At 34.3% G+C, this 25,419-nt stretch overlaps 1 protein-coding gene across 6 annotated transcripts in view; it reads left to right on the plus strand.

The window, feature by feature from the left end:
• Nucleotides 1-25,419, plus strand: part of DNAH5 (dynein axonemal heavy chain 5) — a 136,284-nt gene that overhangs the window by 107,569 nt on the left and 3,296 nt on the right. For all 6 annotated transcript variants that reach the window (XM_064428407.1, XM_064428372.1, XM_064428387.1 and 3 more), the window contains 19 exons: nt 468-671; nt 2,052-2,231; nt 3,122-3,259; nt 3,853-3,988; nt 5,421-5,737; nt 6,981-7,136; nt 7,571-7,753; nt 12,435-12,678; nt 13,675-13,789; nt 14,261-14,451; nt 15,285-15,406; nt 16,147-16,296; nt 17,981-18,226; nt 19,508-19,727; nt 20,337-20,542; nt 21,301-21,504; nt 22,122-22,337; nt 23,124-23,336; nt 24,644-24,796. In XM_064428407.1, coding sequence (XP_064284477.1) covers nt 468-671; nt 2,052-2,231; nt 3,122-3,259; nt 3,853-3,988; nt 5,421-5,737; nt 6,981-7,136; nt 7,571-7,753; nt 12,435-12,678; nt 13,675-13,789; nt 14,261-14,451; nt 15,285-15,406; nt 16,147-16,296; nt 17,981-18,226; nt 19,508-19,727; nt 20,337-20,542; nt 21,301-21,504; nt 22,122-22,337; nt 23,124-23,336; nt 24,644-24,796 — 3,594 coding nt within the window. The remainder of the gene's footprint in view (nt 1-467; nt 672-2,051; nt 2,232-3,121; nt 3,260-3,852; nt 3,989-5,420; nt 5,738-6,980; nt 7,137-7,570; nt 7,754-12,434; nt 12,679-13,674; nt 13,790-14,260; nt 14,452-15,284; nt 15,407-16,146; nt 16,297-17,980; nt 18,227-19,507; nt 19,728-20,336; nt 20,543-21,300; nt 21,505-22,121; nt 22,338-23,123; nt 23,337-24,643; nt 24,797-25,419) is intronic.

The raw sequence follows: 25,419 nt of genomic DNA on the forward strand, positions 1-25,419 counted from the left end.
ACCAGGAATATTCCTGGTAAGATGTATTAGAAGGTACAAACATATACATATACCAGGCATTGTCACTGGTTTCCTTAAATCACCTTCATTTGCTGGGTGTCAACAAAAAGTATTTCCTTTCTAAACACAGTTTCTGGTCAATATGTTTGCATTTAAAAAACAAGTAAAATTCCAAGATACTTCTGGTTTACTCTTTTTTATTGTCAAAACAGTTCATTGTAGTTTTGAGTTTGAAGGTGCTGATGTGGAGGTGCTGTCCTGAGGTTTCCTTTCCTAGGAGTTGATAGGAGTTAGTAGTGAAAATCTGACTGGGGGGGTCCTTCCAGCTTCATGCTTTTTAGAGGTAAAAATAACATATATATTTTTTTCTTTCTCCCATTGATTAATACCATTGGTGAGCTTATGCTCCATGTTTTATTAACTAAACAGCAGCAGTACTTGCTTTGCCCTTTGTTTTCACTTCCTAGACAATAAAGCCTGCAGACATTGCCACCGTGCGCACGCTGGGTCGGCCCCCGCACCTCATCATGCGCATCATGGACTGCGTGCTGCTGCTCTTCCAGCGTAAAGTCAACCAGGTGAAAATTGATCAGGAAAAATGCTGTGCTGTCCCATCGTGGCAAGAATCGCTGAAGCTGATGACAACAGGGAACTTCTTACAGAGCCTACAGGTGCTTGCGCAACCTTTTTCTTTTTTTAAAATTTTTATAATGTAAAAAAATAAGGGACAGTGTTTTCTCGAGAAAGAGAACAAATGTACAAGGGAAATTCCATGATAGATCTGAAATTTTAAGGGCTTAAGAATAAATATGTCAGAATGAAATAAACTTTAATCCTTCTTGCAAAGTCATGTTATAAATCAACTATAATTTTTCCTAAGTAAGGCAATGAAATTGTTTTAGGTGACAAATGACTCGACTCAAAGCTTGAAGAAGTTGGTTTGGATAACCATTACTTATTTGTTTCATTAAAGCTGATAACAAACATATTTTTTTCTGGTATTTAACTTTTCATTAATTTTCAGCATTTTAGGTAGTGTTCTCATTTGGAAAAGCATAGATGGTTATTAGGGTGAACGCAACCAGGACTTCTTAAAATGTGAGATTTTTTTGGTTCACCTGATTTGTCTAGGGAAATTGAAAGACTAACTAACTGGTAAAAAAATCCCTTTTCATAACCTAACTAATAATATTATGATTTACCTAGTTGGAATAAATGGTATGTTTTCCTGCTCCACTGAGTGTTATCATCCCTGATTTCTGCATTCTGAATTTACTTAATTTGTCTCTGGTCTAGTAGGAGGCTTGACCTGCTTTGTATGGTTGGTAGTGGTATGGATCTTATTTATGTATTATTCACATTGCATCTACTTGTAAAGATTTTTAATTTTCTAAAGGACTTCAACATTTCATTTTGCTCGAGCTTAATTAAACCTATTTGTGCTTCAGGGAACAGCTCTTTTTCAAGTTTGTCTGAGACTGGGTTTCATTATACGTTGTAAATAAATTTGAGGGAGAAAATGGAGAGCTTTTCAGGAGGAAAAAAGGAAAATATACTTCCTCAAGAAAAGAGTAAAATTAAATTATTTAAAAATTTAATACATTCCAGTAATTAGACAAGGTAATGTAAGGGTAAGATAGATGGCTTGATCTTTGAAAGGACTGTCTTGAATGTATGATTTTGAACTAGAGTTTAGCTCTTCATTTTCTTTTTGAATATTGTTAAAACTTATTTTGTACTAAGCAAAATAAAATTTCTATCAGGACTAGTGGTATTTTGAAACAATGATTAGCTGTGTAACAGGAATAGTGAGTGTGAGATAGCAAAGATCATAAATGAAAGCAAACTGTTTTCCATTTTGTAAGTACATATAACAGTAGAATGACTTTGTAAAGGTCTCAAAGATACATGTGACAAATAATTTCATATTAGTTGTTTGTAAGTAACACTTGTGATCTTTCTAGTGGTCTATGTGTTCTGAAATACATGTATATATCATTTACACTTACTGCATATATTTTGTATCTTGTACTTTCAAAAATTTTTTTCAGCAATTTCAGAAAGACACAATTAATGAAGAAGTGGTAGAACTTTTGAGCCCTTATTTTGAAATGGTGGACTATAACATTGAGACAGCTAAGAGAGTGTGTGGGAATGTTGCTGGCCTTTGCTCATGGACCAAAGCTATGGCAGTATTTTTTTCCATCAACAAGGAAGTATTACCATTGAAGGTACATCTGTTGGTCAGTCAAAGACACCCTCTGCTCCTTCTCATCCTCAACTGTTTGTACTTGAGGATTTAATCAGTGGGATACTTCATCTGCCTTATTTGAACTGGTGGTTCCCTCTCTTGAAATTTATTGCCTTGAACACTGTACTTGTACAATAAAATATATTTCAATTGTACCTCCACTTGTACATTTGAGTTGTCAAAATTATGAACGAAATGGTGTCATTTTATGCCTCTGGACCCCTACTGGATGGGGTTAAAGCATCTGTCATCTAGTTAAATGCACTACTGGAGTTGCTCTGCATTAATTTTGAATTAAGTAGAAAAAATCCTTGAGATTTGGTTCTTTTAATATTCCAGATCTCAGACTCATAAGAAGATTGTACAGCTACTCTTTATCAGTGTTATGCAGAGAAAAAAAACAAAAAACAGGCCTAAGTAGTTAGAATGAAAGTCAGGAAAAATGTGGTCAAGCATGTTTAACAGAGAATACCTTGTATTATAATGGGAATGACTGAGGAGGAAGCAAGATTTGTATTTCAGCCTAACATATTGGTTGGACAAATCAGGTAGACTTGTAGAGGCATCATTCTCTTCTGCAAGCCATGTCAGACTAACTTTTGTGTCACATGAAGAGTGACTGGCATTCCCAGAAGTATTTTTAATTATTTTCTTTCCAACTGACATTAAGCCAAATGTTCAATTGCAGATACCTGAAATTAGAATTTAGTTTGTTGTAAAAATCAAATAAAAGGTTTTGCTGTGTTATGAAATCTCTGCTGAAGAGTTGATTTGGAAATGTAGTGCAGGAAAACTTTCTGAAATATATTATAGCAAATACTTTGAAATTCTCTGTGTATGAATACACTTCTATGTTTTTATTCTCTGTAGGCTAATTTAGCAATTCAAGAGAAACGCCTAACCAGTGCTATGTTGGATCTGCAGAAAGCTCAAGAAGAGTTGGGTGCCAAGCAAGAAGAATTAGATATTGTGCAGGCAGAGTATGAAAACGCAATGAGAGAAAAACAGGTGAACTGCCTTTCACAGGAAAAGTTTCTACTCTTGCTTTAAGAAACACTTAATATGTTCTTTGAATTTCACTATTGTTCCTTGAAAAGGATGTTGATGGACAGCAGATAAGAGATAATATTTGAATACTGCCTCTTTGCTTTCTACTTCTCTCCTTTGCCTCTGATCCTCTCCCCTGTTTCCTCCCAGCCCCTCAAAACTATTTCATTTGTATCTTTATTCAGTGCCTACTACTGTAACTTCAAATTTCATGCATGTTATACAAGTAAAATGTATTTGAAATTTTGAGTAGAATTCCACAGAATTAATAAGTATAAAGAATTTTGCATACTATTCAACAACTGCACCAAAATAAAAGCTAAAACCAGAAATATTAAAAATAAATATTGAATCATGTTTCTGGGAGATGTTGATAGTTTGTCCTGATATATTTTTTCTATCTCCCTTTCCCTCCTCTGCATGGTGATAGAGATGTTTAAGAATACATTTCTAACCTGTTCTTTATCTACTGGTTTAATGAGGTGTAGAGATTTTTTCTGGCCTATCAGATGTATGACTGTAAACAATTTCTCTTGGTGCATGGTTTTCTCTAGACTTTGCTGGAAGATGCTGAGCGTTGCCGACATAAAATGCAAACTGCCTCAAGTCTTATCAGTGGTTTAGCAGGTGAAAAAGAGAGGTGGACAGAACAGAGTAAAGAATTTGCTATGCAAACCAAGAGGTTGGTTGGTAAGTTTTTATCCAAACCTTTGAATTTGGAAACAAGTTGTTTGAATTATGAGTAGTGAAACTGAAAGCATTTGTCATGTCAAACTTTTCATTTGTATCTTAGATCCCTGTCTCAAAAATGAGGGTAATTGTTTTAATTTCCTTGCTAAAGCCCTGTTAGGTGAAAAGTAAATATAAGGCTAAAGTTCATATTAAAAAAAAAATAACGGATGCTGTGAATGTGGTGGCACATATTTGGGACACTAAAATTTTAACTGGACTGATATTTGTAGGTAACAGTCCAAAGAGAGTGGTATGTTGGCAAGCACCAATAAAATGTGTATAACTGAGGATATATATAGAGGTGAGGAATACTGATACTCAGGCACTGACATTTATATGTAGAAATCAGTATTTTTAACTGCAGTTACTAATGTTCATAAGAATTTGCTTCTTAGAAGGTCATTATTACTTTTTAAATTTGCACTTCTAAACTGAAGTACTTTGTAGTAAATAATTGGTTCATTAGTTAGATCAATAAATGAAATTTATCTCATCATTTATTGTGGGCTGAACTTTCTTCTCTGCTTTTTACCTTGAAAGGCTGTAAAATGCAGCCTTGTTATATGGGTTGTACTATAGTAATTCAATTGTGGTTTATTTGATGCTATAATATGTACATTTGTACTAACTTATTAAAAATCCAGGATACCTTCCCCGCAGATTTGTCCTATTTCTTTTACAGATAACTTGAAAGTGTCCAAAATGTACTAGGCCACAGTATAAAAATATGACATCTTCTCCAGTTGAAATTTTACATTCTTATTTCAGTGGTACAAAACCCCCTCAGACTATGGTGTCATGAAATTTAGGGGAAAAATTTAGAAACTGATTAAAAGTTGTTACACTTAATACCTCCATAATTATGTTTGTGACAGGTTTTACTACCAGTTCTCATCACTGTAATTGATTTACAGTAATTTAATTTAATTAGTACTTATAAGGGGGTTCCACCCTGCCCCCCCCCAAAACACACACACCCCCTCCCAATTGTTTAAGCCTGTTCTTATGAATGCTCAAGGAAATGATGAAACTAAAAGTTTGTGACTAAGTCCTCTCTGCCATGTCCTGCTAGTTCAGGATCTGGTGTTTGGAATAGCATTACATGTGTGTTGAGTTGACCTTAACAAGCTGCCAGATGCTGATCTCTTGATTCCTACAATTGCATAGTAAGTACAAAGTAAATGTGGCCTCCACTGAAATGTACCATTGTCATGCTATGCAGTGAGCCTTGGAAAAAAGATTGGTTTGTCTTCTTTATGGGTCAAAGTGTGTTCTTCAGCCAAAACATGCAGCAACTAGTGAAGGAAACAGCTTGTTCATTCATAGAATTGGCAAAGTTATAAATCTTGGTTTTGTTTTGGTTTTTTCCCCCCTCCTTTTTCTCTTTGAGGTGATGTACTCTTGGCTACAGCTTTTCTTTCCTATTCTGGTCCTTTTAACCAAGAGTTCCGCAGTCTGCTGTTAAATAACTGGCAAAAGGAAATGAAAAGCCGAAAAATTCCCTTCCGTAACAACTTGAACCTCATAGAAATGTTGACTGATGCTCCAACTATCAGTGAATGGAACCTGCAAGGATTGCCAAATGACGACTTATCCATACAGAATGGAATCATTGTTACTAAAGCATCTCGTTATCCTTTATTAATTGATCCACAAACACAGGGTAAAATTTGGATTAAAAATAAGGAAGGCAGAAATGACCTTCAGGTAATAGAAATGCTTGTGCTTTCATAATCCCTAGAAACTCTTAGCATACAGGCATTAGAATTCATTGGTTCTCCTAATGCTTAGGAAATGACATTTATACAAAAAGCCTGGTTTGAATATAAAGAATATCTCAGATATATTTGAGATTTGACTAGAGTTGAAAGCATATCCTTTTGCACCAGTGACTCAATTTGTTTAATGAATTTATTTTAATGGAACATAAACTTTGGAAAATAGGCTGGATGAGCCATGTCTGGTAATAAACATGCTTCCAGAATAATGTAAGTGTTAGGAAAAAAACACCAACTAGTTGATTAATACAATTTCATGTAAGTGTTTATAAATGAAAAATCCCAGCAAGATATTTTTTCATCTTTTAATCAGAAATTATTGCTAATTTTTGTTGTCTTAGTATGGACATCAGTTGCTAAGTGCTCTGCAAATATACAGGGAAGATGTAGTGTCACAATGTATAGTCTGAGGCAAGATACACAAATTCAGTTCAAACAACAAAACATGAGGAATTCCTGCAATTACGATGACACCAATAAAGCAGCTTTAAAAAAATAATCCCTTAAATCCATAAAAGTAGTTTGAGGTGTGATAATAGAGTGGCTCTGTGCATATAACTACCGCTTTCATGCTGATTGTTATCTAGGTGTGGAAACCTTTAATCGTTGCTTAGTTATGATAAAAATGGTTGTTAGTTTGTTTCCAGCTTTATTAAAGTCAAATCTGAATGTGCTTTTTGAACATGTTGAAAATCCCAGTTATACTGGGGACTATTTAAAGCAAAGACTTGTTAAGGTCCTGTTCCATGTAAACCTCTAATTTTCAAGGGTGAAAAAAAACCACAGAAAAATACTTATCTTGGAATTGACCCTGCTGCAGTTTCACTTGGAGATGTTATCCAAGATAAAATTGAAGGTGCTAAAAGGTTCCTGTGAATTTTTCCTGTGAAATTCTTGAGTAGTTGCACTCATAGGATCAAAATTGGAAGTGCTCAGGGCTGCTTTGCTTCTGCCTTTGCAACTGAAAAATAGGACTTTGCATTCCATGAGATCTGGCAATAGGGTACTGCTGATGTTACCTTTCCTTGAGCTCACAATCTTTGCATTAATGCTAGTCTACTCACAGGATCATTGCTTTTGGCAGTACTTTAAAGAAAATGAAATAATTTATGAATATAAAACTAAGAAAAAGATTGGTAAACGAGCATAAGGTATTGCATCTATGTTTTTAGATCACTTCTTTGAATCACAAGTATTTTAGAAACCACTTAGAAGACAGCCTTTCTTTGGGAAGACCTCTTTTAGTAGAAGATGTTGGAGAAGAGCTGGACCCAGCACTTGATAATGTTTTGGAAAGAAACATCATTAAAACAGGTTCAGCCAACAAGGTAAAAATAAAACAAGTGAGCAAACATATGGAAATTCCCCTTTCCTCCCTTCCTCTCTCCACAACCTGTCCTTAGCAAAATAACTCCTAAGAAATATAGGACTATAAAAATTGAACTCTTGGTTTTCATTAATACTAATGAAAGAAAAAATAAGGATGGGTTTAAATTCACAAGTGGTTAATATATTTAAGGTATAGAGTCCTTTATTCCTTTGCATATAACAATTTTTAGAAGTTGAAATAATTTTTGGATGGGCCATTTAAGATGGTCCTTAACTTTTCTCAACAATTTTTTTGCATCAGATGTATGATTTAAAACTGGATTTTTATACCTTTAAGCCGAATAATGTAACCTTTTTTTCCTATATGCAGTATCTGAAAAAGTGTGTATTGGCTCTTAATATTTCAAGACTTCTTTTTAACATTTTTCTTAAGGTCAAAGTTGGTGATAAGGAAGTGGATGTTATGAATGGCTTCAGACTTTACATTACTACAAAACTGTCAAATCCATGTTACTCTCCTGAAATTAGTGCTCAAACTTCCATCATTGACTTTGCTGTAACCATGAAAGGTCTTGAAAATCAACTCTTAGGCAGAGTCATTCTCACAGAGAAACAGGTAAAAAAATTGTTTGCATCTCTTTTCCTGTCTGTAGTTCTTATATTTACCTGTAGAATGTTTTACTTTAATTTATTACTCTCTATTCCCATGTTGCAAGGTAACTTTCTGGCTCTCTCTATTGTGATTATTCTTACTATAACCTATTTGTAATGGTTTAAAAAGTGACACAGAAGCAATTGAGTCATTCATGTGGAAGTTTCTCTGTCTCTTTGTTGTTGCAACTTTACTTTATTAACCTTATTTTTCCTGCCTCAATGAGTTATAACCTCATGAGAATGGTCTGTGGAAAGCAAAAGGGTCTGAAATCAAAACTGATGTTCTTCTGGAGCTCATGACAGCATAACCTAATGCAAAGATTTCAGACTTAGTTGCTTCCTTGCTCCAAGGGAAAATGGGCTGTCTATTGACATACCTTTTGACATTGCTGATATATTAGTTGATGAAGTCCAGGTTCAAGATGCCAGTCCCAGTCAACATACCACCTTCAGTTCCAGAGGGAGGCTGACTGGTATCTTTTTAACTATGGAACAGCTAATCCCTGTAGCTATAAGGTCAGGCAATGTTCATGTCATAAGAAACACTATGCAGTTATAGCTGTGTATTTACTGGTGTATTTACTAAGATTTTGGCAATAGTTCCAGTTTACCTTCACTAGAGAGGAATGACAGGAAAATCTTTGTTTCTTTGTTGTGGCATCTTTTGAGGTTCTCCTGTCCTTCCAACACCTCCCTCTGCCTCGCCAGTGTAAGATTTTTCTTGTTAATGGACTCAGTTGTCTTGTTCATGTCGAGTAGTTGCATTTCATTCCTAAACAGTGCATGGATCTCGTGAGAGAAATCACACTCAATCTGTTAAGGTCTGTTTTTTGTCAGACAGCTTCATTGCACCATCAGCTTCTCTTCAACCACTGACAGCTTGTCAACCCACTATGTAATGAAATTATCACTGTCTATCTAAAACATGCTGTGATGTGTATATTCACAAAGCCTTATGCCAAACTTCACTTCTTGGGCCTTGAAATACAGTGCGTTCCTCCAGGAGACAGCAAGTTTATCAGATTTCTCCAGTCATTGCTGTTGCTGTGTGTTTGCTTGAAGGACACAGAAAAGGGAGGAGCTTATCTCAGAGATGCCAAGACATAGATGGAGAAGTAAAGTTGGACTCAGGTTGGAACATGAATAATTTGGATTAGATATTAGGGAAAAAATAATTACATCGAGAGTGGTCAAACCCAGGAGCAGATTAATCAAGGATTTTGTGGAATTTCTGTTCTTGGAAGGGTTCAAGCTTCACCTGGACATTGCCCTGAGCAACTGAGCTGTTTAGCTCTGAGCTAAACTGGGTTGAACTGGTTAATTTCTGTAGGTGCCTTTCAAATTAAAATTATTCTAATATTCAATGGCATCTTTGTCACTAAGTGGGAATGTCTAATAGATTGGCATACAGTACTTCTTCTACCAGCTTCTCAGATGTTATACTCACTACTGTTTTGTTTGAAACCACCTGGGAATATTTCCTGTAGATAAATGACAAGTGGACCACTTGACAGGCAGGGGAACTTCTACAGAATATGCTTACCATGTTGCAGTTTTTGTGGCCTCTGTTTTTACACCTTGTGGCTCAAGGTGTTCCTGAGGAGTCAATTTGAATACATCACACCATCCAAACACTTTCCTATGATGTCTAATGGTGCATCTTTGGGAATTTGGGGGTTTCCCTCTTAAGTGTCTGGATTCTTACTACCTTTTGTAGCTTTTGGTAGGAGAGCAGTGGAATTATTTTACTGTGAGAATGTTTGCCAAATTATTTGAGCAGTATGACTGCTTGGTGATATCCAGTGTTGCAATGTATGCGTGTAATTTCTGCCCCAGAAAGAGAAGAGATTATTTATTTGAAATCAGAGTTCTTCAAGATTTTCATGCACATTTCTATCCTTCTTCCTATTCTACCATCTCTTATATGGTTCTGGTCTTAGAATGAATGAGATTTAGACCTCCAGCAAGGAAAAGGAGTGTTTACAGCATGGTATTTAAAGTTTCTGCAAAGTCTGACACTCTGTTGTCTGCTGTGCCTATTAAAATAGTCTTTGTCACACATATCTCGCAAAATTAATTGTTTACAGATAGGAACATGGGTACTAATTTCTTATTTTTCACCAGAATGTTAAACCAATGGCAAGATACAAGTGAAGCATAAGGTCAAGGGCAGCTGTATATCTATATAAATTTGATTCTACTATATTTCTTGGAATAATAGGATTTGAAAGATTTGATATATGTCTGGAGGTAATATAACATGATATTTTAATGATATAATTATTTTGATAGATTGGCTGTTATGTAATTTGACAAAAAAACTTGTTTATTTAGTTTCATAGGAAAGTCAGATTAGTAGTGGAGTTACAATATGCAATAACTCTTTATTGCTTTTTGAATTTTTGCATTCATATATCAAGATTTTTGCTGGAAAAAGGCTCAAGTTTTGTAAGGAATAGTTGATGCAAATTCCTTTACTTGTGAATCATTTTGTGACAGGATGATATAAGCTATCTATCAGATTTCATATTTTGTGAATATTAACAAGAAATAGCATTCTTTGGTACAGTTGGTAAAATGTCTTCTGCTTGTGAAAGGAACTACATAAAACTGGATATGAAATAGCCTGTGTTGCAAGTTCCTTGAATTTATGTATATGGTAACTTGGCTTATTTTTTCTGCATCCTTGCTGCTATGACTGGAAATTCTTTAAGATATGAAGAAAGCTTTCAACTGTTTACACTTTCTGATCTGCAAAAACATTTTAAGAGCTTAATAGTTGGATTTTTTTCATTAAGATTTTCTTCTAGGGTTACTTCACTTTAGCTTGGTAACTCTGTTTCCAACTTATTTCTTAGGCTCTTCTTGTGAGGAGAATTGCTTTCTGTTTTTATGAGGCGCTTGAATTCTAGAGTATGTTTAAATTTTTGAACTGAGCTCAGCAAAACATGGAGTTTAATTTGCACAGTATGTTAATTATTATATTTAATTGGATGATAACTTTCTTTCAATACTATTCTTTAAAAAAAAATTCTGCTTCATCAAACTTGCATGAAAAAAATGTTTCATGAAACTGTTACCTGAAACTTCAGTTCCATGAAGCAGCAGTTGATTGAAATGCAGATAACTGTAGTTTTCTTGTCTATTTTCATCACTTTTTGTCAGAATATTTTTAATAAGTTATGTTGTATTTGCATTGTTCTAAAATGATTGTCCCACTAAATATTTTAATACCTGGTGATGATTATGATGTTTCAATTTACCAAGAAAAAACTCTAAATCTGATAATAATAAGATGATTCTTCTTAATTTCCTTTTTAAGGTAAAAGGGCATTCTTTAAAACAAAGTGCTTGAATTAGGAATGTAGGAGGAGAACATAGGTTGAGAATTCCAGAAGTTTAGAATGTGGAAAAATATTAAAAAAAAAATCAAATGTTTTAATAGTATTTCAATGCTGTATAAATGAAATGAAGGCTACTCAAATGGGGGAGTAAAACCCTTCCTTAAGCCTTGCTAAGGGCTCAGGTCTATTATGTCTCTAGTGCTATATGAGAGGTCGTGTGTTTCTTAGTGTTGTCCCTATTTCTTTGGAATATTAGCAGCCAGTTAGCAACATGGAAATGGACTTGGCAGTGACAGAGTGAACATGGAACTTCCAAGTTTGGAGAGACATTGTTAAAATTATTCACCAGACCTTTGTAACTTTGTGAAGTATTTATCTAGACAGCAAATATTTCTACCAACTGCCTCACTGTTCATTTATAAGATTCATATTAACCTTATCTTCTGAAAAACTCTTAACCCATTCTCTCTCTTTTGTTTCTTTTTACTTCACTGTACTGAAACATTTAGTTTTATTTCAGGAAAGGATTTTTATCTCTGAGGGACTAATTTATGTTAAGTATTTAAAGGTTAATTTTAAGAATGAACTGAAAGGACTGTTATAGCTGAAAACTGTTTTTCTAGAGATTTCAAACAGGTGTTTTTTAATGTAAAACTCTTGATTAACAGTTATCCATCTTCTATATTTCTGCACTGGAAAAGAATCTAGGTACATAAACCACACAGATTATATTACTAAATGTATAAAATAAATCTAGTGAAGTAACTCAAGTACTACATACTTTCTTAATCAATGAAGCATTTTAGTGAGAGGCTGAAATTATCCCCTTTTTAATGGAGGAGTATTGGCACTTCTTGAGATATCTGAGACTTGATTTGATGACTAAGCATGGCTATTGAGACTAAGTTTTCAATATGGCAATTGTAAAGCAAGGTATAAATGAGGATAAGATTACATGGAGGGGAAAAAATCCTACGTATGGAATGGTGTTTGCATTTGTCTTTTCTGAAACAAAAGACAAACAATTGTGAACCTCTTATTCTTTTAGTGCATGATACAAATATCCCCCATAATATTTGTAAAAAATGATTTGTTAATGCCTACTTATCTACCAGATTCAGATTTTGGCGATATATCTTGTGTTAGAAATACCACTGGAATTCTTTTCCCAAATTAATTCAGTTAGTCTTGACCTATACTGATCCTTTAATAGGATCAGTATTTTTTAAGCTAAATTTTTTAAAAATATTATTTTTGATTGCTCTTCTGTTTCCCAAATATTACAATGTAATCCAATAGGAATTAGAGAAAGAAAGAACTGATCTTATTGAAGATGTGACTATGAACAAAAGGAGGATTAAAGACCTAGAAGATAACCTTTTATTTCGACTTACAAGCACTAAGGGTTCTCTGGCAGATGATGAGACTCTACTAATTGTATTGAGTAACACTAAGAAGACTGCTGAAGAAGTAACACAGAAACTGCAAACTTCTGCTGAAACTGAAGTACAGATCAATTCAGCCCGTGAAGAGTACAGACCAGGTGAGTGAAGGTGGTAATGGAAGACAAATAGTTAGACCATATATTTAAAACATCAATACTTAAGAGTAAGAGAAATTGTAGGATGAGATCAGGAAGACCAAAATTGGTGGGAGAGACCTGTGTTTTCCTGTAAGTAAAATGTATCCAGGAGATGTCATATTGAGCTATAATGGCAAAAATAGTAAATTTTATGGCTCATGGGGAATTTATATAATTGAGTGAATTGTTCTTTTTGTAGACTTCTCATTGCTCTTTATCAAACGTATCAGTCATTAGGGTGTTTAGGTAAGTATATGTTTGAATTCAAGATGTTGACATTCTTTTACAAAACTTATATAACATTAAGTACTGTATATCTGTTCTGATGAATGCTTCACCATTTATTCTTTGGTTATTATAGTCAACACATTTCATGAAGACTTTTGACTTTTAACTGACAGGCAATAATGTGAAAAAAAACAGTGGAAAAAATAGCTCTCTGTAATTTTCTGCATTCTTGGAAATGTGTAAGGTGGTACAGTTAGTGTACAAGAAACATTGCAGATATTATAAAACCTTTGCATTTAAAACTGAATGACTACTGAAAAGAAGTTAAATCAGTGCTGGGTAAGTTAAATCAGTATAGTTCATTTGACTTTTATATGAATCTTGTAAATGTCTGTAAAAAGAAATTTGTTTGGATACTTAAACAGTATTTCAAGCAGCCATAATTTTTATATGTTCTGCTGATGATCTCAATATTGCTGATCTTCAGATATGCTTGTATTTGAAAACTGGTCTTTACATAATTTGCATTAATTACAGAAGAGATTTTTTTCTCCTGATGTATACATGAGGATTAAATGAATGATTGTATTATTTTTCTGGCAGTAAAGAATATAGAAACTCAAGGATCTTCAGTTATAATTAGTGTTAAAATCACTGTACATGTTTTGAAGAGTTAAAGTTTTCTGCTCTGCATTTCTATTTTGAACAAATTTTTCTTTCCCTCTCCAGTTGCAACTCGAGGTAGTATCTTGTACTTCCTTATCACTGAGATGAGCATGGTCAATGTCATGTATCAGACGTCACTTCGACAGTTTTTGGGGCTTTTTGATCACTCCCTGGCCAGGTAATTTAACTAACAATAAGTACAATTTGTATTTACCCAGTCCTGGAGGTGCCTGTAGCACAGTAAAAAATTATTGTAAACTAATATCAGAAAGAAGACTCTTGCTTCTTAAAATCTTGACCGGTAATTTTCAGCTTAAATACCCATAAAACATTGTCAGTTAGCAATGTACTTATAGTCCTTCTATTGTACTTATAGTCCTTCAAAGTTTGCCCTTAGGTAATTAAAAACCATTATACTGCATTGATTTTCAGCTGGGCAAAAAGACTTGATTAAAAAGGATTTTTTTGTTGTTGCTGTTCCTTCAATCTGAAAGTTGTTACCAGCTTGCTGTCTGATATTCTGTTTGTGATCTATTATTTTTCATGTTTGAAAGTACTGAACTATGGCCTTTTTCCTTTTGCATAGTATTCCCTGTTATAATAATTTATAAGAAAATCCACTTTCAACTGCAGACCTTTCTTCTAACAGGTCTACCAAGAGCCCTATAACCAACAAGAGGGTTACCAATATTATTGAACATATGACGTATGAAGTGTTCAAATATACTGCCCGAGGGCTCTATGAGGAGCACAAATTTCTTTTCACATTACTGCTTACTTTGAAGATTGATATACAAAGAAACAGAGTGAAGCATGAAGAATTTCTGACACTTATTAAAGGTGAGAACTATGAATAAATTATAAGGAGAGCACATTATTATTGTAGAAAATTTATGTATTTGTATCTCCTAGCCAGCATGCTCCTTCCTTTTGCACATGAGAAACCAGTCAATTGTAAAAATACATGTTTATCATTCTGATCTGGTAACAGACAACATTGTATGGCAGTTCTTTTATAGAAGCACATTGAATATTGATGAATATATCTTTGTAATCATGAGAATTTGAAAGGAATATTGCTGTCTGCTGTTCAAATACCATCAGGTATGTGTTTAGCTTAGAAAAATTATTATTGTAGTAAACATGTTATAGTAACTGCAGCAAGTAGGAGCAGAAAATGATGATAATATTTTAAAACATCAGAGTCTCAGCTGCATGTGACATGGTCATGGCTTTGGTCTTAACTGCATACAAGCACTGAGTTAGCTTGAAAGTTTGGATCAATTTTGTATTACCTATTCCAGAGACTTAATTTTCCAGGCAGCATTAATTTATGGATTATAGGTGTGAATTTTTCCATGTTGAATCTTCAGAATATTTTTTCCCACAAAGCCTTTGTTTCCAGGCACATTGCACAAAAAAAACCCAGTAAAGCCTCAAAATACAAATTGGTTAATACTTTTGTTTAAGGTGCATAATATGAAAAAAATTATATAAACAAATCAAATTGCAAACTCAGCTTAATCAAATATGGCATGGTTTTGTAAGGTAGAAAACTCCTGTAACATCATGATTTAAAAAGTGGCTTATTGTACTTGTTTTTTCCCCTCTTATCTTGTTTATTTTTCTTTGTGTCTCCAACAGTACTAATAACTGATTTCAATTTCTTGCAGGTGGTGCTTCCTTAGACCTTAAATCTTGTCCTCCTAAGCCAGCTAAATGGATTCTGGATATGACTTGGTTGAACTTGGTGGAGCTCAGTAAGCTGGAACAGTTTTCAGATATTCTTGATCAAGTACGTAAGAGCTTTTGAAAGTTGATCTCTTGTTTAACAAGTAATTGTCTTGTAGCAATCAAGCCATATGGTGGAAACTGGTTTTATTTTATGGAAGAGAAACTGAGACCAGATAGCCACAGTTATGGCCCTGGCAGCTTAGCAACCTATGTTGATATAAAAACTCAGCCACTCCCAGGAAAATAAGAAGAGTGTAGAGAGTGTTCACACTTTATAAAATTATAATATTTCCAGATTGGGATTCAGCTTGCCATTATCCAATTAATACATTGCAATTTTTTTTATTCTGGTTATTATATTACCTTGCATCCCTGTTGTGCTTTCTTACACTATGTTTTATGATGCTTGTTCCAATATTTATCTGGTTACATGGAGTAAAAGCTAGAGAGAAGGTACATTCATGTGGAGAGCAATTATGTACTTGCTGTATTCAAAGCTATGTCTTTGCCTAGCCATCCATATTCTGACACAGCCATGCTATCAGAATATAAAATACTGATTCATACTCCTGTTTTCAGAGTATGAATACTCCAGGGTGCTGATTCTACAATAGCATACTTATAATCGGAAATTTTATCATTTTTAATAGTCTTATTAAATCTGTGGAAGAATATCTCTAAACAAATGCCTGGGTGGGGATTTCATGTCTCTGACTCTCCTTACAAGTTTGTGACCTAGTGGCAGTGCAAATATGACTTGTCTGTTTAGTGATATTTGTTTTTTTGATGATATAATTGCAGATTTCCAGAGACGAGAAACAGTGGAAAATGTGGTTTGACAGTAAGAATCCCGAAGAAGAATTGGTTCCTAGTGGCTATGGTGAATCTCTGGACTGCTTCAGACATCTTCTTCTCATCAGATCTTGGTGTCCTGACAGGACCATAGCTCAGGTATATTTATATAGCCTGCAGGGTTTAGGTATCACTAGAGTAATAGTGTTCAGATTGCAGCTTTGTACTGTCTTACATAATGCTAACCACCTTTTTGTAATGGACTTTTATGTTGTATTTTCTGAAGTTCTTTTCAGACCATTTATGTATTTGTTACAAAGGCAGTGATAAAAAATTATTCCAATATATTGAACAAATATTATCCCCTGTTGTGGATATAATTTCTGCTGGAAATCAGAAATTATATCTGGATATGATTCCAGCACAATATCTGGATATTACTGTTGTGGTGATTTCTGCTGGAATCATATCCAGATCAGTGTTTATCCAGATCTGCTTTATTAGTTCAGAAGATACTTTTGGCTATCCTTGCTTACTAACTAGAATTTTAGAAGTGTCCCCATGTTAGGCTGAAGTAAAATATTTTAATGAACTTTACTGGCTGGGAGAAAATTGAAAACTATTTAATTGAGAAACTATTTTTTGCATGGAAGAATTAGAAACACTTTAGAAAAATCTTTAATAAAATCTCCTCAAAGCTCTCAATTTAAAGACATCTATTAAAAAAAATTACAGAACTGAAGTTTATTAACTAGACCTTTTTAAAGAAAAATCATCTTCTAGGAGCCTGTTTTTAACCTTTGTGCTCTTCTCCAGTACAAAATAACAAAAAATTATAAAATTACTGACAATTCAGAGCAATAAATGATGACTTACTGAAATTGGAATGCATCATTTGAAGTGTGGTATTAATTTTATTGATGCATATCTTTAGACATGATTGGATTCAGAGAAAATCTCACCAGTTATTGGTATAACTGCAGTCAATAGGGTAAGCAGTACTGTGTAAAGAATATATGATTTCTGCTGTGTGTCTGAAACAGATCACACAAGATTAGTTCCTCCCTGCTGTTAATGGGGCAAGGTAAACTTTCATCTTCTGATGGTTTTATAAAAACTGATAGTTTATCAAATGTTTAATGCTGAATGTCTTTTGTCCCTGAGAGGTAACCCAGGGGTATTAAGGGGAAGATTTATCTAGGACAAGAGCTGTGTGGGGGGAAAAACTTCAAGAAAGATCATCTCAGACTGTTTGAAAGAGCCTTTTATATTTCTTTGGGAAAAAGAACAATAATCTAGAATTTTTAAAGATAAATAAAGGGATAAGAGATGGTTTTCACTTTTCTGGATCATCTAATTTTGTGATAGTTATTTTAATAATTGCTACTGTTAATTAATTGCTTCCCTAACTGTGGAGGTGAGAAAAGCCTAAGAGCTTTGAAGCCCATCTTTAGTCCTTTTCTTCTATTCTTCTAGATTTTGAGGCTAAGAGTTACACTATCTAATGGAGAGATCCTTAAATAATTTAAAATTTTCTCAAGTTTTAGAGAAGTTATTATTTTTATTATACTATAACTGTAGTTATTATATATAAAATACATACAGATATAAGTAATGTAATTATTTAAAAAAATTAACTGGTTGTATAAGGCTATAAGAAATAACACATTCAAAGACAGTGTGATGTGTTGACATATGCAAATAAACTTGCTTTGTATTTGTATTTTTGATGGACGTTTTTAGCTGCTTTGGTTTTCAGCTGACTTTTTGTTAGTATTTACACTGGAAAGAAAACAGTATAAAATGGTAAGGTCACAAGTTAAATTCACCCCTTTTAATACAGGCAAGAAAATATATCACTGACACCATGGGGGAGAAATACGCAGAGGGAGTCGTCTTGGACATGGAGAAAACATGGGAAGAGTCAGATCCACGGACTCCCCTCATATGCTTTCTTTCCATGGGCTCTGATCCTACGGACTCCATTATTGCTTTGGGAAAAAGGCTGAAGACAGAAACATGTTGTGTTTCCATGGGCCAGGGGCAAGGAATCCATGCTCGTAAACTTCTGCAGCAGACAATGGCTCATGTAAGCAAAAAAAATCTGAACTTTTTTCTCTGTGTATTAAACATTTAGAAATAAAAATCCTGCAATGAGATAATGTTGTTTGGTGGGTAGTTAATGCAGATGCAAACTCTTACATTTATTTATATAAGTGTCCTAACCAAGGGAACTGTATTTTCACAGTTCTTCAATTTGCCATAACAAGCTTCTTGATTCTGTGCAGATGTTTTTCATTGAAAATTGAGTGCTTTTCATATAAAATGGAGTTTTAATAGTGGATTGCAGACTGATGAACATAGCTGAATTGATTTCTTAAGGTTTTTTGTTGTTATATCACCAGTAAATATTCTTCTGTAGGCATTTCAGATTGTATTTTTAGTTTTTTATTTTTAGTAATATGGATGTATTTTGTTAACTGAAGAAAATGAATTCCAAATATGCTATTGATAGTTACATAAACTTGAGAAGAACAAGGCAGCATAGCTAGTTATTCCATAGTGCTGTAGTCTGGACTTGTGAGGGACAGTCTGGTAGCACAGGCATTTTACAGGAAAAGAAATTAAAGAACAAAACTATTTGTATAAGTGAGGTAAGATGTTCCAATTTGGCATGCTTTTCAAATCAGGTGATACTACTGCCATGCCTGCTGATGTGAAAATATTGATATTACTCTCCTATGCTATGAGCTTCTTTTTATAACCTGCTTTACTCTGACTTTTACTTCAGATTCTTGTTTGATAACTTCTCATAAGAAATAATAAGATCAAATAGGATAAGAACATAAGATCAAATGAGAATAAACCCATTCAAAAACATGGGAAAACTTTTGTTTAGTTAAGAGAAATGCAGTTACATTCCCTAACTGTATCACAAGCCCTCTTATTGAAGAGATATATGAGACTATATGAGAAATATGGTAATTCATATAAGAAAGTTTGACAATTATTGATTGATAGCAATAGATTAATTATGTATGATTATTTGGTTATTTTCTAAGCCTGGAACCCTTGTGAGGAACAAGGTTTAGCAGGTTGCACTATCAAGCTACTCTGGATCTCCCTTATGTAAGGCAAAATTTATCAGTTTCTATCATGACAAGATATTTTAAATGTCTTCAAATGGAAAAGGTAGAGACTATTTGAAAAGACCAGATAAGACAAGTAGGGACCACTTGTTCAGGTGAAAAAACCAAATACGCTAACACCATCTTCAGAAGAAGCAGCCCACAGCTTAGCTCCCCTCAAGGAGTGATTTCAGTTTTTGAGCAACGTTGATAACTTATAAAATTCTATTGTTTTAAACTAGGGAGGTTGGGCACTTCTGCAAAACTGCCACCTTGGACTTGACTTTCTAGATGAGTTAATGGACACTGTAATAGAGACAGAGAATGTTCATGAAAGCTTTAGACTGTGGATGACAACTGACATTCACAAACAATTCCCCATCACCCTTCTTCAAATGTCGATTAAGTTTACCAATGAACCACCACAAGGGCTCAGAGCTGGACTAAAGAGAACATACAGTGGTGAGTGCTAGAATGGTAATGATTTACAATTAAATTTTGGACTGTGATGCTATTGTGTGGTCATGTTAAACTGGTAGTAAGTGTAAGCTGGTATGAGGAACTGTTCACAATGTTGCCATGACATATCTTAGTTTTTGTTATGAAAATTAAGAAGATGATTTGCTGACATTCTGTTGTGAGAATTGGATAGCAAAACAGGGATTGCCTTTTCTTTTCTCCCATGTTGGCTTCTAGTATCTCAGTTCAAAGTGTTTGAATTTTTAATATTCTGATTTTTGGCAGAAAAATGGCATGGTTGGCTATCAAGTGCTCTTTACACTACATAAAATAAAGGACAAAGATTCAGCACAGAAAGCAACTTGATGTGAATTCGGCTATTAGTAAATTGTGGGTTTTTTTCCCCCTGAAGTTTACTCTTTTAATTTGAGCAGTTTAATAGCTTGTTATAAATTGTCTTCAGCACAGAACACTTTGTGGGACAATAATTTACCCTTGGGAGAGGCAAAAAGCCAAGTGAATATCTCTGGAGTGTTATTTTAGCACTGATTTGAAATAGTTTTGAAAAAGACGATTACAGTGATTCTCATAAAGCCCATTTGCAATCAATAGGTGTCAGCCAGGATTTATTAGATGCCAGTAAAATGGTGCAATGGAAACCACTGTTGTATGCTGTAGCCTTTCTGCACTCCACCGTTCAGGAAAGACGCAAGTTTGGGTCTCTGGGTTGGAATATTCCCTATGAGTTTAACCAAGCTGATTTCAATGCTACGGTGCAGTTTGTTCAAAACCACTTGAATCGCATGGATACCAAGAAGGTAATTAATGATTTTGTGGGAAAGGTGGATTAAGATGATGGATCTTTCTACTAGTGGAATCTATGTAAATGCTTCCTAATAACTGAACTGTAGGAGTGATTTTAACATGTTTTTTTTTTCCCACAAATATTCAATATTTCGAGTATATCTATGTCTACAGCAGCAGACTTAGACTTCTAATCCAGTGCATGTTTAATTTCTGTATTAAATTCTACATTAAAAAATGCCTTCCCAGCCATTTCAGAAATATAAACCTTAGAAGTATAAACCTTTTCAGTTCTAATTAAGTCAATTACTTAAAAAGGGATATTTCAAATACTCTTTTGTTTAAATCTATTTTGAGTAAAAATAAGATTTGGTCCCCCCACCTATCTTTGCAGCATGAAGAAATCAAAAATTGTTTTAAATGATTATACAAGAATGTCTTCTGCGTTTCTCACTTTCATATGTTCAGTTGTCATACAGAGAGGTCTGTGGTGGAGCAACTTGCAGGTGGCATTTCAAGTGAAAGGAGACTTCAAATATATCTGTATCCTGCTTGCTATCTTCAAGATGCTCTTGAATTTGTCAGTGAATTCTGTTTTGAGAAATCCTTGCAGGTATTCAGGGAAGGCAAGACTATAATGAAAAAAAGAGTAATAGGAAAGTAACTTTCTTTCAAATGGGACAGACATGGTGCATGAGCTGTTTTTATTAAGGCAGGTCTAAGTAAATAAGAAGGGGATTAGCTGAAGTCAGTGCTTTCTGCTTGGTTTTAGGGGATCTCCTGGAATACTGTATGTTACATGATAGGTGAGATCCAGTATGGTGGTCGTGTGACAGATGACTTTGACAAAAGACTCATGAACACCTTTGTAAAGATTTGGTTCAGTGAAAACACATTCAGCCAGGAATTCAGCTTCTACAAAGGATACAGCATACCCAAATGTACTATGGTGGAACAGTACCTTCAGTACATACAGGTTGGTAAATGAAAACTAATCACTTGTTTCTCATAAGTTCTTGATTCCCTATAATTTTTCTCTTTTTTTCTGAGTACCTGTATTTTGTCTTTCATTCACAGGTTTTTAAACTGATTTCTAGAAATATGCATATCTATTAGTAACAACTGATTATTGTTATCAATGTTATGATCTTCGTAGCAGCAATATATATTTTCTTTTTCATGCGTTTTGCTTGTGGGACATACCTAAAGTCACAAAGTTGTTTAAGAGGGCAAAGAACAGAGTCCAGACATTGGGTACAACCTCTTTGAAATAAAAGGTCTAGATATATGAGAATAAAAGTATATTATTTAAATAGCATATAGTTGTTAAAACACAATTTTTTGGTATGATTTGAGCTGTGGCCTGACAAATAGACCGCAGCAAGTTATTTGGCTTAAGACTATTTGAAGAAGTCTAGCTTGTTACTTAACAGTAATCAAAGCAGTTTTTTCCTGTTTTTTATTTGGTTTTGTTGTGTGTTGAGTTTTATGTTTTTGGTTTTTGTTTATTTTTTGGGGGGGGGATTTTTTTATTTTTTAAAATTATTTACTTCTAAATCTCCAGTTGTACTCCTTTTATATTTTACTATATAGAGCCTTCCTGCTTATGATACACCAGAGGTGTTTGGTTTGCACCCTAATGCGGATATCACCTACCAAAGTAAAGTTTCCAGAGATGTGTTGGACACCATCCTCAGTATTCAGCCTAAAGATAGCTCTGGTGGAGGAGGTGAAACTCGAGAGGCAGTTGTAGCCAGGCTGGCTGATGATATGCTGGAAAAACTTCCTGCTGATTATATACCATTTGAAGTGAGTTAATGAAATTCTGGCAAAAACTTGCCTTTTATGGATTAAAAAAAACCAAACAAAAGTCAAAAACTTTTCTAAAAACATGTTTGAATTAATTCATACAGGCAATACCTTGTATTTTAAAGAAGTGTGGCCAAGCTATTAATATTCATAATGAAGTAGCTAAATGTGTGCTGAAGTGCTTTTGCAACAACTTTTTCAGAAATATTAAACCCGTTAATGCTTAAGTTGTCATTTGCACTATGGGGGAGGTAGGATCATCAACTTTTGACTGAGATTGTTGACACTATAAAATTTCTGTTTATGTTCATGCAGCTGTTTATTTGTTAATTTAACACTTTTGATTAAACATGTATCAGTGAATTTGGTTAGAATACAAGACTGCCTGGTATTGTGATAGCTCCCAGGCATTGCTGCTATGTTGCAAAGTAGCTGGGGCAATTACTCTTGATTGGTTTGTTCAAAAAGAAACTTGGAACTGCTTGTTGGAGCTAAAGCTGAATTCTTTGAACTAAGGTAAACAGCCTACAAGCTCTTTAAGTGGCATTAGCTTGAAGACTAAATCATTACTTGGACTGAAAACATAGCCAGTCTCAGCATTACAGATTTCTCTTGGAACAAATCCTGTGTTTTTCTCTTGTAGATAATTCAAGGGAGGTGCCAAACTGTCCATTTAAGCTCATAAATTATGTTATGTCCCAAAGATCATATTGGGGCCTAACATTGACATAAAGCCAATTTTGTTTTTTCACTTCTATTGAAGGATCTTTGGTTTTCTACCAACAGGTAAAAGAAAAACTAAAGAACATGGGACCTTTTCAACCTATGCACATATTTTTGCGACAGGAGATTGAACAAATGCAGAGAGTTATTTCATTAGTGAGAAGCACTCTGACTGATCTAAAACTTGCTATTGATGGGACAGTAGTTATGAGTGAAAATCTGAGGGATGCTTTAGACTGCATGTATGATGGAAGGATTCCTGCTAGCTGGAAAAAGGTAGATGTACATCACTTGTTCTGGAAAGAAATAAAAAATCTGTTTCTGAAGACTAGATTAAACTTCTAGACTTAGAGTAAACATTTTTTTTTTTCAGACTATGTTTCAGATGTGTTAACTAGAGCTGTGCAACTCCTGGAATAGATTTTGTGCTAAAATGAACATACTCAAAACAAGCCTTCTTTCATTTATAAAAATTGAAATGAATGTGAAGGATGCAGATATGTGCCATTTTAATAACCCATTGCGTATTGTCAGTATAAAAACCTAGAGAGAGGAGAAAAATCTAAGATGTGGTGATGGATTTTAAAAATTTGTGACTTATTACCCACATTTGTGACTAAGATGGTGTTATTTATTGGACATATATAATTATTATCCTTTTCTGGGTTAGTTAGAGGTGGTCTGTCCATCTTGGTCAAAATCAGTGCACTTTGAGTTTGAGTAATAGTCACATAATTACAGAATAGTAGATGCTGGAAAGGACATATGGAGACAGTGTAGTTTAATCACACTTTCTAAAACAGGGTCAGTTAAATCAGGTTTTCCAGGAGTCTCCAGAGTCAGAGAGGTGCAACCCATTCCACTGTTTGATCACCTTCAAAAACCAACCAATTAACCAACAACCAGCCAAACAAACGAAAAACTCCTTGAGTTGAAACAGAATGTCTGACATTTCATCTTGTTCCCATTGCCTTCTCTCCAATTGCTGAAAAGGATCAGGCTCCATCTTCTGTCCTCCACATGAGATATATTTAAGCCTCCTTTAAGCCTTCTCTTCTCCAAGCTAAACAATCCCAGCTCTCAACCTCTCCCCATAGAAATTGTTTTCAGGGATAATTAGACCTGTTAATGGCAACTGATGGAAAGAAAAATGGGTTTTTTTTGGAAAGAAAAAGGGTTTTTTTAGTCCAAGTTCAGTTTTCTGTAGGTTTTATTCAGAAGAATAAAAATGCAGAACAGTCTTACAGAAATTACATTGTCTTGATATATGGACCTTGGAATTATAAAGACATGTATACAATTTTTCTTTTCAGCTTATACAGCTGTCTAACCTTGCAAAAATGTCATAAAATGGACAATTCCACAGAGAGCATTAAACATGTAAATGTAGACATGAATCTGAACAAAGAAAGAAATTCCTTCAGGTTTCAGTGGGATGCAAAGTTTAAGCATCGGATTAAAGTTAAGACATGATAGAGGATCTTCAAATATGCTTTGCTAATATTATATTGTTTATTACCATGGAAGGATGTAGCTTTTCATGACAGCAGTATGCTATTTTAAAACATGTTTACCATTTTTAGGCATCTTGGCCTTCCAGTACGCTTGGTTTCTGGTTTACTGAGCTTCTAGAAAGAAACCACCAGTTTTACAAGTGGATTTTTGAAAGTCGACCAAACTGTTTTTGGATGACAGGGTTTTTTAATCCTCAAGGATTTTTAACTGCAGTGAGACAGGTAAACTATGTTTGAAGTATTATTCTACTTATTTTTTCTAATGCTTTTAAAAATAAAATGTATTGTCTGATGAAGGATGAGTTTATACACATGGGAGGATATGTGACTGTCTAACATTTCCTGAGTGAACTGCTCTTCCTTCACACATACTTTTCCAGTATAACAACCACTAATGTGTTAAATTATGTTTCCTGTGTTGACCAAGGCCCAGATAAATTGAGACTACCTCACAACATTATTAAGGTCGACTAGAAAAATATTTAGTCTCATGTTTGCATTGAGATATCTCCGAGAATGGCCATTAAGCCCATGAATTTGCCTTTTCCCCCCCTCTCTTTTGTTCTGTATTCAGTACTTACCTGTCTGGAGACTGGGCTGAAAAGCTATTCAGAATTAGTCTTACATTTTACTGCTGCTGTTCAGTAGCTGATTAAGTCTTTCTTCGGGAAGTGGGAAAGACTTTTCTTTATTAATGCAATAGAAGTATGATATTTGATGTGTTTGCTAATGTATATATGTATGTCGATTTGGTGATTGTGTTGTCTACTCAGCAACTTCGTTACTTAAATGGAAGCAATAAATGCCTGTGTTGGTCATGTTGGTCAGCATAAAGGGACATACTG

The sequence above is a fragment of the Passer domesticus genome, chromosome 1 (assembly GCF_036417665.1).
Source record: "Passer domesticus isolate bPasDom1 chromosome 1, bPasDom1.hap1, whole genome shotgun sequence".
Taxonomy (NCBI): domain Eukaryota; kingdom Metazoa; phylum Chordata; class Aves; order Passeriformes; family Passeridae; genus Passer; species Passer domesticus.